We start from the raw sequence: 12,598 nt of genomic DNA, 5'->3' as shown, positions 1-12,598 counted from the left end.
ACAAAGAAGGGAAAAAAAAAAAAAATCACAAAAGACAATACACTTGAAAATAACTCACTTACAGTGGAAAACAGATGCTCTAGTCTTTCATTCGTTCCAAACCATGCAAATGTTAACAAAGCCTCTTTCACTTTTTTGTGGAATTAAAATGACAAAAACAATCAGCAAGGTAACATCTAAAAGCATGGATTCCTTTTTTTCCTCATCAGATCTCACTGTGCACATCCTGAGAACATCACAATATAAGGCAGAGGGTTTTTCATTTTTATCTTTTTTTTTTTTTTTTTTTTTACTGTGGAATACGCTCTGAAATGTTCGGCCTCTCTTGGCTCTACAGCTGAGATGAAGTGCTGTTTAATTAGAGGTGCCCTGATATGACCCACAGTATAAATGAGCACTCGAACGCACCACAAACTAATGAGGTTTTGTTTTGGGTTTTTTTAGCAGATATTGGCATTTTAGAAAATTGTGTGGTTTTTTTGACTAAGTATTTATAAATTGGCATCCTCTCATTCTTTTTATAACAATAACCATAAAATACAAAGTTTATTTTCACTGTATGCTGGTATGAGTATCTGGTATCGCAGCCCATTTGTGTGTATTTTAATTTTGGGCCAGTACCTTGATAATATACACAAGTGCCAATGAAGGAGAGTAGTGTTCATGCCTATAAGGACCATCATTTTTAGAGCACTGAGTTAACAAAAGGATTTAGCAGATTAAAAAGGCATCAAGAAAAAATATTGCAGATGGTGAAAAAGAGTGTCAGAGTATAAGGGCTACTGGTCAAAATTATATATAATCAAGACATGAATGGAAGTGAGAGGCTCAAGGCAAAAACAAGGATGCAAGGTATGGATGCCGGTTGGAGGGCAATTGGGGAGGGAAGTCAGCGGAGGTCACTCTCGTCATCCTGTATGGTTTTCTTAATCCGGAGAAGCATGGTAGTGAGCCACTGATCCAACCGAGAAATGGTGTCAAACTCCTTCACCTGTGATGGACAAAACAATGCAAAAACAACCGCCAGTTTTACAGAAAGATTAGGATGTTTGGCTCTATTCATTGTGGGGGGAAAAAAGGGGATCCACTATGTTTAGAAGAAGAAATTGCAATATTTATTTCATTAAAATAAATGACTTTCACATATGCACTGAGAAAAATAACACGTTTTAAAGATTGGTCGTATTTTACTACATAATGTTCCATTTTTGGGTTTTTTTGGGTTATTTTACATGAACAGTTACACAGTAGGGATGCAATTGTACAGGGTATCCACGGTTTGGTACGTATTGTGGTTCTTGACCCACAGTTCATGGATCGTACGCAGAGCCCGGCTGTGCACCGAAACATAACTGAGAGCTGATGGAGAGCCTTAAGGCTCATTTATGTTCCCTTATGTATGTAAACAGGTATGTCCGTTTCTAACATTGTCATGTGTAACTGCCTTCATAGTTCCATGCGTCCTGTACGTTAGAATGAGCATTTCTCAATCAATCCACCAGAGGGCACCACTCTTCATTACCATACTGGCGAAAATACGATTAAGAAGAGTAAAGTTTTTTGAAAAGAAGAAGAAAATCAATAATAACAAACATGGCGACCACAGAGGAGATTTTAATAATGTGGATGCTAATGTTAATATTGAGAAGTGTAGTTGGAAGTAAAAGGGCTGTGTTCCGCGTCTGGATCGGGCTGGGGTCCGCTGCTTCCGGCTCGGGCCAGGCTCAGGCTGCACCTGGCTCGGGCTGGGCTAGCCACTTCCAGCTTGGGCTGGGGTCCGCCGAGTTCGAACCGTGAGGGACATACCAAACGGTATAATGATACGACGTGTACCGTTGCACTCCTAATGTGAACCATCATTTCTTGAACTTTAATCCTATAAAGCTTTTGTTCAACGTCATAATTTGTGTCTAAAATAATTCAAAATTATTCTCAATTTTTCCTTCAATTTAATAATGTTTTGTGGGCACACAGCAGCTGCAGATGACTAGTTTCAAGTAACAAACCATCGTCCACTCACCGAATCAGTGTAGGCGTCCACGTTCTGCTCTTCATGTGCATCTAGAAGTTTCTGGTTTGAGGAAGACAGTGTGGAAACAATCAGAAAACACATCAGCAACTGAGAACACAAACAGAAACTCAACCATTTCTCTGTCTGCTTCATTTTTAACATTTTACAGTTTGTACACACCTACAGTGTTTTCTAAAGCCACTCAGATCATAACCTGAGATGTAATAATTTATCATTTGCAATCTCATGATGTAATTTTTTTCTCCTACATCATCCCCTCCCTGTGTTTAGATCTACAGCAGTGGACCCATATTTGAGATTGGCACCTGAATGATCAGTTTGGTGTCTCCTTAGAACCCGTTTTACCAAGATTCATCTGGAACTGCATTTTTACAGAATAAATGATTTGTTAGCTCCATTCAGACTGCAGGCAAATATGGCCCAAATCCATTTTTTTGCCCATATGTGTCCTGCATCCAATCTGTTGGAGACAGTTTGAACAACACAAATCCGATTTTTTTCAAATCCGACCCAGGCCACTTTCATATATGGTCCTAAATCTGATACGCATCTGATATTTTGCAATGCAACTTCAGTCCGAACAGCCAGGTCGCATTTATCTGACCTTTATGTCATTGAAATGTGACAAACATCATAATTCTGCGTCCCTCCATATTTACTTCCAAAAACACAGCGCATGCCTGCATGGTCACGTATTAGTTAGGACCTCTTTTCACATTTAATGTGTAATATGAACAAGCACACAAAAAAAAAATTGGATTCTACCAAAACATCTGAATTGCACATTAAGACCTGCTGTCTGAACGTAGCCTGAGATAATAAACATTCATTATTACCAATCATGCACAAAAATACAACTGACTGACTTTTTTTCCCCTTATTTTCTTAGTCTCTTCTTTTTAATCTTTAGCTTTTTATTTTGTTCAGGACATTTGGGTTCTGATCCTAACTTTGGGAAATTAGATGATTATTTCACAGTTACCTTCAAAAGCTTGCATTCTCGTGAGTCTGAAAAGGCTGGGAACATTTCCTCGTACTTCTGCACAGCGAGCTGGAGACAGAATACAAACATTTAGAACAGAGAGGCTCCTGGTTTTACTCAACAGTTTCAACAGGGCAGAGGTTTGGCTCATGTCTTACCTGTGCGTTGTGTGCGTCTACACAGAAGTGACAGAGTGCCGCCTTAAAGAAGTGGTCCTTGGCACTGTACTTCAGGAGTGTACTGTCCATTGCATGGGTTCCCACCTAAAAACCAAATAGTATAAGTTCTGTTTCTTAGTACTTTCACTGACTTTAGCCTTTTCATTAGTATGATTCAAAGGCAAATTAATATCTGTACATCTACACTATACAGATAAAAGTACAGGGACATGTTGAATTCAGGTGTTTCTTTTCTAATGGGTCTGGGATACAAAACAATAATGATAAATGTCATAATATAGTTTTATATGGTGATAAATATTATTGCATTACATTGGTCAGTTTTGTTTAAATTGTTATCTATGCTTCCAAAATGCCTCAGATGGTTTTTACTTAATTTCTCTCAATATTGATTTTGTTTTTTTATTCATGACTATGATTTTAAATGTTCTACCTTTAAAGTTCTAAATTATTTTTTGTGCTCTGACAGTAAATAATAATTTTCTACCACAACTAACCATCTACTATTGATGTTTATAAACTATATGAACTAAAAAAGCCCTAACCCTTTGACCCCTGTGATTATACAATGTTTGTGTCATGGGGTAGATTTTCAACAGCCTAAAAATAAGGTCCAGAAAAGTGGGTATTCTTATTTCATCTCAGACTACTTGCATTACAGTCATCTATTAATGATCTATTTTTAGACAAATGGCACAAAACAACTATTTAATACAGCAGCTTTAACCAGAGTTGTTATATCGAGTATCAAAAGAAAAATCACAGGCGGTCTAGTATTTACTTCTTAACCCATAAAGACCCAGTACTACTTCTGCGGCAGTTCCCAAATGAATTTTTCTCTCCATTTCACATTTCTTAAGTGATTTATCACTATTTATTATAATATTGTCCTCTGTATTTTGCATTTTTCAGTGTAAATCAGGTATTTTTCTATATTTAATTTACAAATCATGTAGATATTCATTAAAACTCAGAGTAAATTCAAAGTTGTTTTTTTGTCAAAACAGAGAAAATTGACAAAAAGCAAATTTTTCAATAAAATCTATTATTAATTGAACATAAACCAAGTGTGTCCATCTGCTGTCTTTTATCAAACTCCATGGGTTTTACTGGTGAATCAATGTTGTAGAAGATGACAGTGTTTCCACGTTCACTACAGAGCCTCTGAACGTCCAAATGGGTCATATCTGATGACCATAAAAAGATGAAAAACTGTATTTTACATCAATTATTTACATGTATTGATAGGATTAGTGGATCATCAAATATTAAACAGTTTAGATCAGTAGATGCTTTTGGTCACCAGTGGCTGTTTGGGTCTTTATGGGTTAAATTGTATGTGGCCCAGACCACCTCTGAATGTGGTCTGACTTATCAGATCTCAATGTGTTCAGCCTTTGTGTGTCCAGACCTGGCATTAGAGCTGTCTGCTGTGATCTAAACACAAAAAAATGTTAATGCATGTCTTAACTAGGCAGATCATCTCACCTGTTCATAGATCTCAATAGCTTTTGGATACTGCTCCAGTTGAGCTGCATAGGTTGCAACCTTCAGAAGGCACTTGTTGGCTGAACTGTAAAAGAAAATAAAGAGGCTTTTCAGAACGCATATATTTATAGAATTTAAAGAACATCAACTGCAGTATCTACTCAGATATACACACAAAGCTTGATGAAAAAGCTATAATTCAGAAAAGATAAAGCAGAATAGAACATAAAGCTGAACCAAGTAAAAAAATAAAATTAAAATAATAATAGTCACCTGGTAGATTCTTCACCTTTGTAATAATCTGCTGCTTGTTCATAATGGGCAACAGCCTGCAAGAAAGAGACAGAATGATTTTAAGTGTTTTTATGAAGTACATCCAGTTCACTAAAGTACTTTCATTGACATTTATTCTATTTCTATTTTTTGACACTTTTTATTTATAAGCAGTTTAATTTTACAAAACAAGAACAAGAAAGTGAGGTCTAGGGATGACAATTATATCGCAAACATGCATACAACATCAGTCGTTCATTTAATCTATTTTTTGTCTTTAGTGGAACTACAGTTGAAAACTATTTTACACCATCACTGTAAAGGTAAACAATATCACTAACTAAATATAAAAATACCATACAAGTTAAAGTCAAAAGAAAATTCTCCCCTCAAGTTAATATATAAAATAATAAAGACAGAGCAGGAATATGTGATCTGACCTTATCAATGTCCACCAGTTCAGTCTCGTATATCTCCGCGATGGTGATGTGATGTTTGGCTGCAATGGTGAAACGTCCCTGTGGAAGACCAAAGAAACCGCATGAGAGGATCATAACATGTTATCGAAGTCCATCAGGTACTTCAACATATGAGAGGGTTTATCATCTGCAATAACTTCATACTAACGTGTGGTTTAAAGACTCACCATGTCAGTGTATATCTCAATAGCTCGGTTTAGACAGTTAATCGCCTCTGTTGAAACAAACAATAGTAATTAGTCGCAACATATTTATAGACCGTACCTCTGCAGTGATTCACTGAAGTCACATCTTTACGGGAATATTCAGAAAAATACCAAGGATCAGTCAGCGCATCAGTGATTTGAGTTCAATGGAAGAATTTATTCCAAAAGCTGTCTCCATTCCTTAGTACCATACTTTCTGGACTATAAGCCACTACTTTTTTCTCACACTTTGAACCCTGCGACTTATACAACGATGCAGCTCGAGTATATATTTTTATGGGCTAACGGCCTCCAGGGGGCGCTCTAGCAGGAAACGCAAAAAGACAGACAGGTGGAAGAGGTGATTAAGAGGAAAAGTTTAAAGCTTTACTTAATCATTTTGCGTGTCATGCACAAACCCTCATGGAAAACACACAAAGAAATGCATATGATGCAGCTTTTAAGTTAAAAATAATCGATGTGTCTGTCTAAGAAGGAAACAGAGCTGCAGCACGGAAGTGCCACTGAGAGTGACAATGGAAGAAAGACTGAGAGGGTGTGTGACGGAGCCTTCCTGAGGCTGTTCAACTCTGACACTGAAAAGATGACTGCAGTGGTTTCAATGCACAGAAGGAAGATGAAGACAGCGATCAATGACTTTTCTGGGTTTTTTAACCAGCCGTGTTACTGCCGTTTTACTGCTATGTTACAGGCACTATTTGGAAAAAAGCAGTTAAGGTATCAAAATAAATATTTAAATAAACTTTCTGTTTACCATCTTTCTGTGTAAATATCTCATGTTACAACGTGGACACCTGTGGTTTATATTCAGGTGTACAAATATTTTTTTCTTTTAAAATTTGGTGGGTGCAGCTTATAGTCAGGTGCGCTCTATAGCCTGGAAAGTACAGTATGTATAATACTGCTTTTGAGAAATATTAAAACTAACTCAAGAGATCAGACCTTTATTTTGCAGAACTAATAACATTTTTTTCCCAATTCTTCTATTTCTATATGTGTTTCTGGAAGCTTTTTGAAACTTCTGTTTGCGGAAGTACACCTAGTGTTAGCTGACCTTGGTTTCTGTAAGATCTGTAGGATTTGTAAATGTCAGCAGAGTTACGCCATACAAGCACTTTACTGTATGCTTACCAGACACAAAATGTTCATATACTGAACCACTGTTTACTCTCAGAACTCAAAAGTCCAATTTCAAGTTATACTGAAACTGGACTTTGATCAGAAGAATGAAGGCTTTATGGTGAACACAGCCATGACCATCCATGACAGTTAAATAATTAATAATGATGATAATGAGAAGAACAAGAACATGAAAAAATATTTAATTTATTGCTAGATTTGGACTGTATTAAAACATACAGAGGAGCATCTTACAGCTGCTGATTTTATATAAACAGATCAAATTTATTCTCTAGGGTTAATTACCATCTTGCAGGTCTAGTCTAGTGTTAAAGCTTAAACCATTTTGGTTTATTCAAACCATCTGAACAGACATTCATTACTCAGATTCAATCAAAAACATGTTCTACATCAGCATCCTGTAAGAACTGATGCAGACATTGTTACACAGTTTATTATATTGTTATAAACAGACATATGGTGCCTGTGTAATTTCCTCCTGAGCTGAAGGCGTTAAGATGAACATCACATGTCCGTACTAGAGGGAAGGATATGCTTATGTTGTACTGTTTGTTTATGAGAGAGTCAGTGTGGTTTTTTTGGGTGATGACGAGAGGAGATTTGGCAGCTTTAAAATGCACCGATATTATAATGTGTTGGACTTGATGCGAGAAGAAGTGAAGCTGAAAAAGTCAACAAAGCCACATGTCCATACTGCAAAACGTTATGGTGATGACTGGTCTCCAGACCTTACTAACGTTTCTTCTCTTTGTGTTTATTAATGATTGTCAATAAAGGTTACAGCGCTACCTTGTGGACTGGTGTTGTTACACTCTCACCCAGTCTCATTTCTCCACTCTGCAGGCATTCATAATGGAAGGAGTGACACCTAGTGGTAAACTTCTAGTTAGAAAGTTTTTACACCAGCCCGAACACGTTTTCCTCAAGAAATTATTTTGGGGCCTAGTTTCATATGTACTTGAGTCACTATAATAATATAAATACTTTTACTAATATCAGCTCTGCTTACCTCAGAATACAGCCATGTTTTAGTTAAACAGTGGGAAATAACTCAATAATTCATCTGTAACTTTACTCTTGCTCCTTTATTGTTTATGTATTGTCTCTTCAACCCCCTTCTGTTTATAGTTATATTCTATTTTTTCTATTATGTTGATTGTTGCACTGTGGCTCCTTAGAGTTTTTGCAATTTCAGTCTTCTATTCGTGCTGTACATATGGCAAAACTGATATTAAAGCTCACTTTGACTTTGATAACGTAAGTATTTGAGTAGTTCTGGAGTTCCCTACAAACAGGACACTGCAGGAATCCCCCGGATGAAAAATTCAAACTTGAAATAATAGTGGAATTCAGGAGCATTTCATAAGAAGAAAGCATGAAAATGTTAAGAATCTGTCCCAAATCATCAGGGTTGCTTTTATTAATCAAAGTACAACCCTAGGCTTAATTCTTCATTTTCTGCTTTTCCAGTATTCATCTGTAAAGAAGCGTGGATGATGATGCTTAAAGTTTAGACAACACTGGCCTTATGAGCGGGATACACTGGAGCTCAGAGTGCAGCTTGTAAAGCAGGCCTTCCAAATGAGCTCCAGTGAACATCCATAATGAGTAATCATTACCTTGTGGATCTGCTTTTTTGAAGGCGTTTCCAGCATCTATGAAGTTAGTCGCCGCGTCGTGTTTGCTCTGCATCTGCAGGTGAAGGCGAGCAGCTTGGGAGAATGCATTTCCTGCAGCTGGTAAGACAAAACAGTAAAAGACTTTACAACCTTAAAACATGATAAAAGGACATTTTGCTTGTTATTTTAACCTGTGAGAGAAAAACCTCTTACCACACCAGTTTTTGGCCATTTTATACATGTTGGCAGCCCTCACATACATGTCGCACGCCTCTTCCATCTTGGAGCCACCACTGTGGAAGAAAAGATGTGACTGATTAAACAAGGAGGCCTTTGTTATTTCTTCATCCAAATGAGTTTGCAAAAAAAAAAATATCAGAAACCTGCATCATTTTAGTTTAATCTGACCAGAATAAAACTGTCAAAAATAATAATGAAATAAACAATGAAAATAAAATCCAACTGCAGTTTTTTTTCTAAGTATTAGGACATTGTCATTGTCAAATCTTTAGTCTTATCACATGTCAATTACTGTCCAGCAGTTTGGTCTAGCAAAGTATACTTTATTTTCTACCTATGACAGTGAATCGAATAACATTGGGTTGTAAAACAAACAAGACATTTGAGGAACATCTAAAACATTTTATAGACCAAAAGCTACTTATTCAATTAAAATAGAAAATACCCCACTGGTTAATCAACAATCCAATTCATCAAAAAGCCTTACATTTTAATCTTTGTTTGGGCACCAGGAGTAATAGTTGTTATATTGATAGTAAATAATGGGGATCTCAGATAAAGAAGGAGTAAAGTAACAACGAATATAGTCCAGACTCTCTGTATTCAAATGGTTTTGCAACACTGCATCAGTGGAACCTTTTGTAACCAATAAGAGATACTGAAAATACAGCAGGGGTTTCCTTTGGTTTTCAGACATATCTGCTGATTGAAATCTAGCTTTTTGCAAGTGTGTGAAGACTTAAGTTCACATCTGAAGGTTCTACTGCAAAACAGCATAGAAATTAGAATAATTTTGGACAATACTGATTATTACACATACATTACATGTGGACAATAACACAAAAAGCTTTAAAAATACAGATATTTTCTGAAGTGAACTGTGGATCATTCTCTATCATTCATTCACGGAAAACTGATTTTAGTTTGTTTCGATGCTCTCTACATTGATTTTACTCTGTCTTTTTTGAAGATTAGATCCAGTCCATATCAGCCAGCTAATCACATACTGTGTAGAAGTCCACAAGCTTGTTGTTTTTCCAATGAGCATACGTATTTATTTCTCATTCTCTTTCTTCAGATACAAGAAAATGCAGAAATGATGTGCACAAAAACACATGAAAATAACCAGAAGTGAATACCTTCTACTGGTAAAAGCTAATATTTAGTGTGCCCTCTGTTCCCATGACAAAAAGCTGCTCAAACAAGAAAGTTTTTGTCATGTGTTGAGTGAAACCTAATGTAAATGCAATACAAATTTCTTATTGGCTGCACAAAAGAGGTCAAGTGCATACACAGCTCACACCAATACCAGACACTTTATTGTGATGAAATGACTCTGAAATATAAGTTTTTAAACTATTTGCATATTTCCTGGCTGAAAACATTACATCAACAAACTTGATGGTGGCCCAAGACTTTTATAAGGTACTGTACATATAGACCTATATCTTTGAGTTAGTTCATAGAGCTTAACTTGGACACAAAGTCATCATGACTTTGTGTATGATATCACTTGTTGATATCACGAGGAAAAACCCATTTGAGTGATTAACATGGGTGTTGCTCAGTCATGTGTATGAATTAAGGCTTATTCTGCTAAATTCAGTGCAGTTCACACATCCTCTGCACCCAATACCTTAACATGACTTTCACTAAATCGTCCAGCCGTTGTTTACGTTGTTCTGTTGTCAATAAATGTAGTGAATAACATGTGATGTGCACAAAAATGAGTGATCGTCCATCATCTGGTAGCATTTTTCCAGTAGATGGCGCTATAGTCTGTACACTTAACGAGATCATAATCAAGCTATACTACATTAATATGGATTTATCTCGATTGCATGCGTAACCTTGGCTCAGAAATTGCCCAAACACCTACTGAATGAAGTCACCATCAAATAAAAACGCAGTGCAGCTACAGACAGTATGTACATGAGGTGCGTTCACTGCCGCAGACGGCTATGTTTTATTTATTCTTAGAAAATGTACAGAGCAGACCCAGAAGGAATGACATTAACCTGATGTTTTAGCCCGGAATGTAACCACCACACCTTACCCCGAAGCTAACTTTAGTAGAGTTGTTAAGACATTGTTTGGGCCTTTTAGAGGCTGGTGTTTACTGGACAGATAGCCACCTTCCGCGTAGTTGGCCCAAAAGTAGCTAAAGAGAAGCTAAGATAAACACTCACCCAAATAACGCTCCAAAAAACGACTGTGATGACTTCATTTTCTTTTCGGCCTCAGCCATTAAAGCCGTCGCTTCCTTTTCTTTCCCGCTGTTGTCCATTTTCGTGTCACTGGTGCGATTCTGAAGGAAAAAATGAGCAAGGCTAAAGTCAACAAACCTGCTAACTGTAGCTAGCAGCAGCAGCAGCACTGGTTTGCCGTGTCACATCAGCAGCCGCAAAGTAACCATAACCTGCGTCATGTGACACTGGAGCCACGACGGAAACACTGCCGCTGCGTTCGTGGTACTCGTAAATTATATAACTCATCGTTTAAAGACCCACTGCTGCTGTGCTAAAGACAACAATCCATGAAACACAACAGAGACACGTCTTTCCCTGCATTCTTGTATATTTACTGGATTTAGAATCAAATTAGAAACTATTTTGAGATCACTTTTCCTTCAGCAGCTGTCTGACACATCATTGATGTATATAGGGCAATTAATTAAATTAATCACTCAACGTTGACTCATCAACATTCTAATCACTCCTGACTTAAAATTACAATGATATAGGCATTTAATAATCACTATCGGAATTTTACATCCACCACATAGTATTTGTGCCTCATCAGCAACATAAAAAAAAACAACTTTTCTGATTGTCATGAAGGCATCTCATCATATATTGATGGCGTAAAGATGCAGACGTTCAAGCCTATTTCTAGTCAATTGTTCATTCATTTAACAGCATTGTAATAACAGAACGTCTTAAAATATTGTCTTTATGCTATGTTAAAATGTTGTTTCATGTAATGTTATATAGAGGTCAGCTGCTGCAATAGTTGTAGGAGATGTCCTCTAATGTTTATTAAATTTGTTTCACATTAAATTTTGGTAAATACTCTGTTGTTATTTATTGTTGCTGTCTATATCTATGTAGTAATTCTCTATAGTATAGATAAAGAATAGGCAAGCTAATGAAACAAACAGAACAAAATTATACTGTGTATGTACAAGTGCAGCATGCTCTGCATTTGTGCAAACATGAATCCATTACACTTAGTTGTGTAGGATCAAATTACAGTTAAAATGGAAAATAATCACATTACAAAACTGCATGTAAACACATTTGTGGTACAAAATGAAAGGAAGGAGGGCACTCAGTCTTTTACCACCAACCTCATGATTTTTGCTAATCTGTTGATAAAAAAAAAAAAATTATATTTCAAAGTGAAATTTTATTAGAGAAAGTTGACACTGCTGTTTTGTGTTGCACCCACTAAAAAACAATGGTATTTGGCTTCATCTGGGTACTTTTTTCAAGGTCTTGCATCATTTGTATTGCAATTGTGTTTTTGCCTCATGTTGTCACTGCTAAAGATTGGCTGATAGTGGCATTTTAAAGGCCAATATAATAACATTATTTTGGAGCTGGAAAAAGTAATTACTGATTAATCAGCTGATCACAACTGTTTTACCACATGAAGACTGACACTGAAAATGTATCACACACATGAGAAATTGAATGACACCTCATATCATCTATGAACCACTTCAGGCACCAGCTTCTGCTGATATCCATGGCTTGTAAGATGTATTATTGGCACTGATTGTCTTTATTGACAGCCATTATGAGAAAAAATACCCCAACTTTTTATATTTCAAGTTTACAAATCTTGGAGTGAAAGAGAAACTAGGCTTCTCAAACTACAAAATTCTGCATATAGTTTATACCTCTACCTCTAAATACCTTCTGAAATTTCCTTTCAATGGTTCTCCAATGGTTCTCC

The 12,598-nt window shown here is 36.5% G+C and overlaps 1 protein-coding gene across 1 annotated transcript; it reads right to left on the bottom strand.

The window, feature by feature from the left end:
- Positions 1–270: 270 nt before the first annotated feature.
- On the bottom strand, positions 271–11,054 carry napab (N-ethylmaleimide-sensitive factor attachment protein, alpha b). The gene is made up of 11 exons (XM_030152570.1): positions 10,828–11,054; positions 8,612–8,691; positions 8,399–8,515; positions 5,601–5,647; positions 5,395–5,472; positions 4,955–5,010; positions 4,682–4,766; positions 3,173–3,277; positions 3,015–3,083; positions 2,021–2,071; positions 271–991 (listed from the first exon to the last, which is right to left on the bottom strand). Exons 1-11 carry the CDS (start codon positions 10,923–10,925, stop codon positions 890–892), a joined length of 888 nt encoding a protein of 295 aa, XP_030008430.1. The 5' UTR covers positions 10,926–11,054; the 3' UTR covers positions 271–889.
- Positions 11,055–12,598: the final 1,544 nt, after the last annotated feature.

The sequence above is a fragment of the Sphaeramia orbicularis genome, chromosome 13 (genome assembly GCF_902148855.1).
Source record: "Sphaeramia orbicularis chromosome 13, fSphaOr1.1, whole genome shotgun sequence".
Taxonomy (NCBI): Eukaryota; Metazoa; Chordata; class Actinopteri; order Kurtiformes; family Apogonidae; genus Sphaeramia; species Sphaeramia orbicularis.
This window is presented reverse-complemented; position numbering and strand designations above follow the sequence as displayed.

Coding starts and splice junctions, on each gene's coding strand:
- napab (XM_030152570.1), bottom strand. CDS start 10,925: ATGGACAACAGCGGGAAAGAAAAGGAAGCGACGGCTTTAATGGCTGAG. Junction 5,648..8,398: donor CAAAAAAGCAGATCCACAAG/GTAATGATTACT, acceptor TTGTTTCAACAG/AGGCGATTAACTGTCTAAAC. Junction 4,767..4,954: donor AAAGGTGAAGAATCTACCAG/GTGACTATTATT, acceptor TTTCTTTTACAG/TTCAGCCAACAAGTGCCTTC.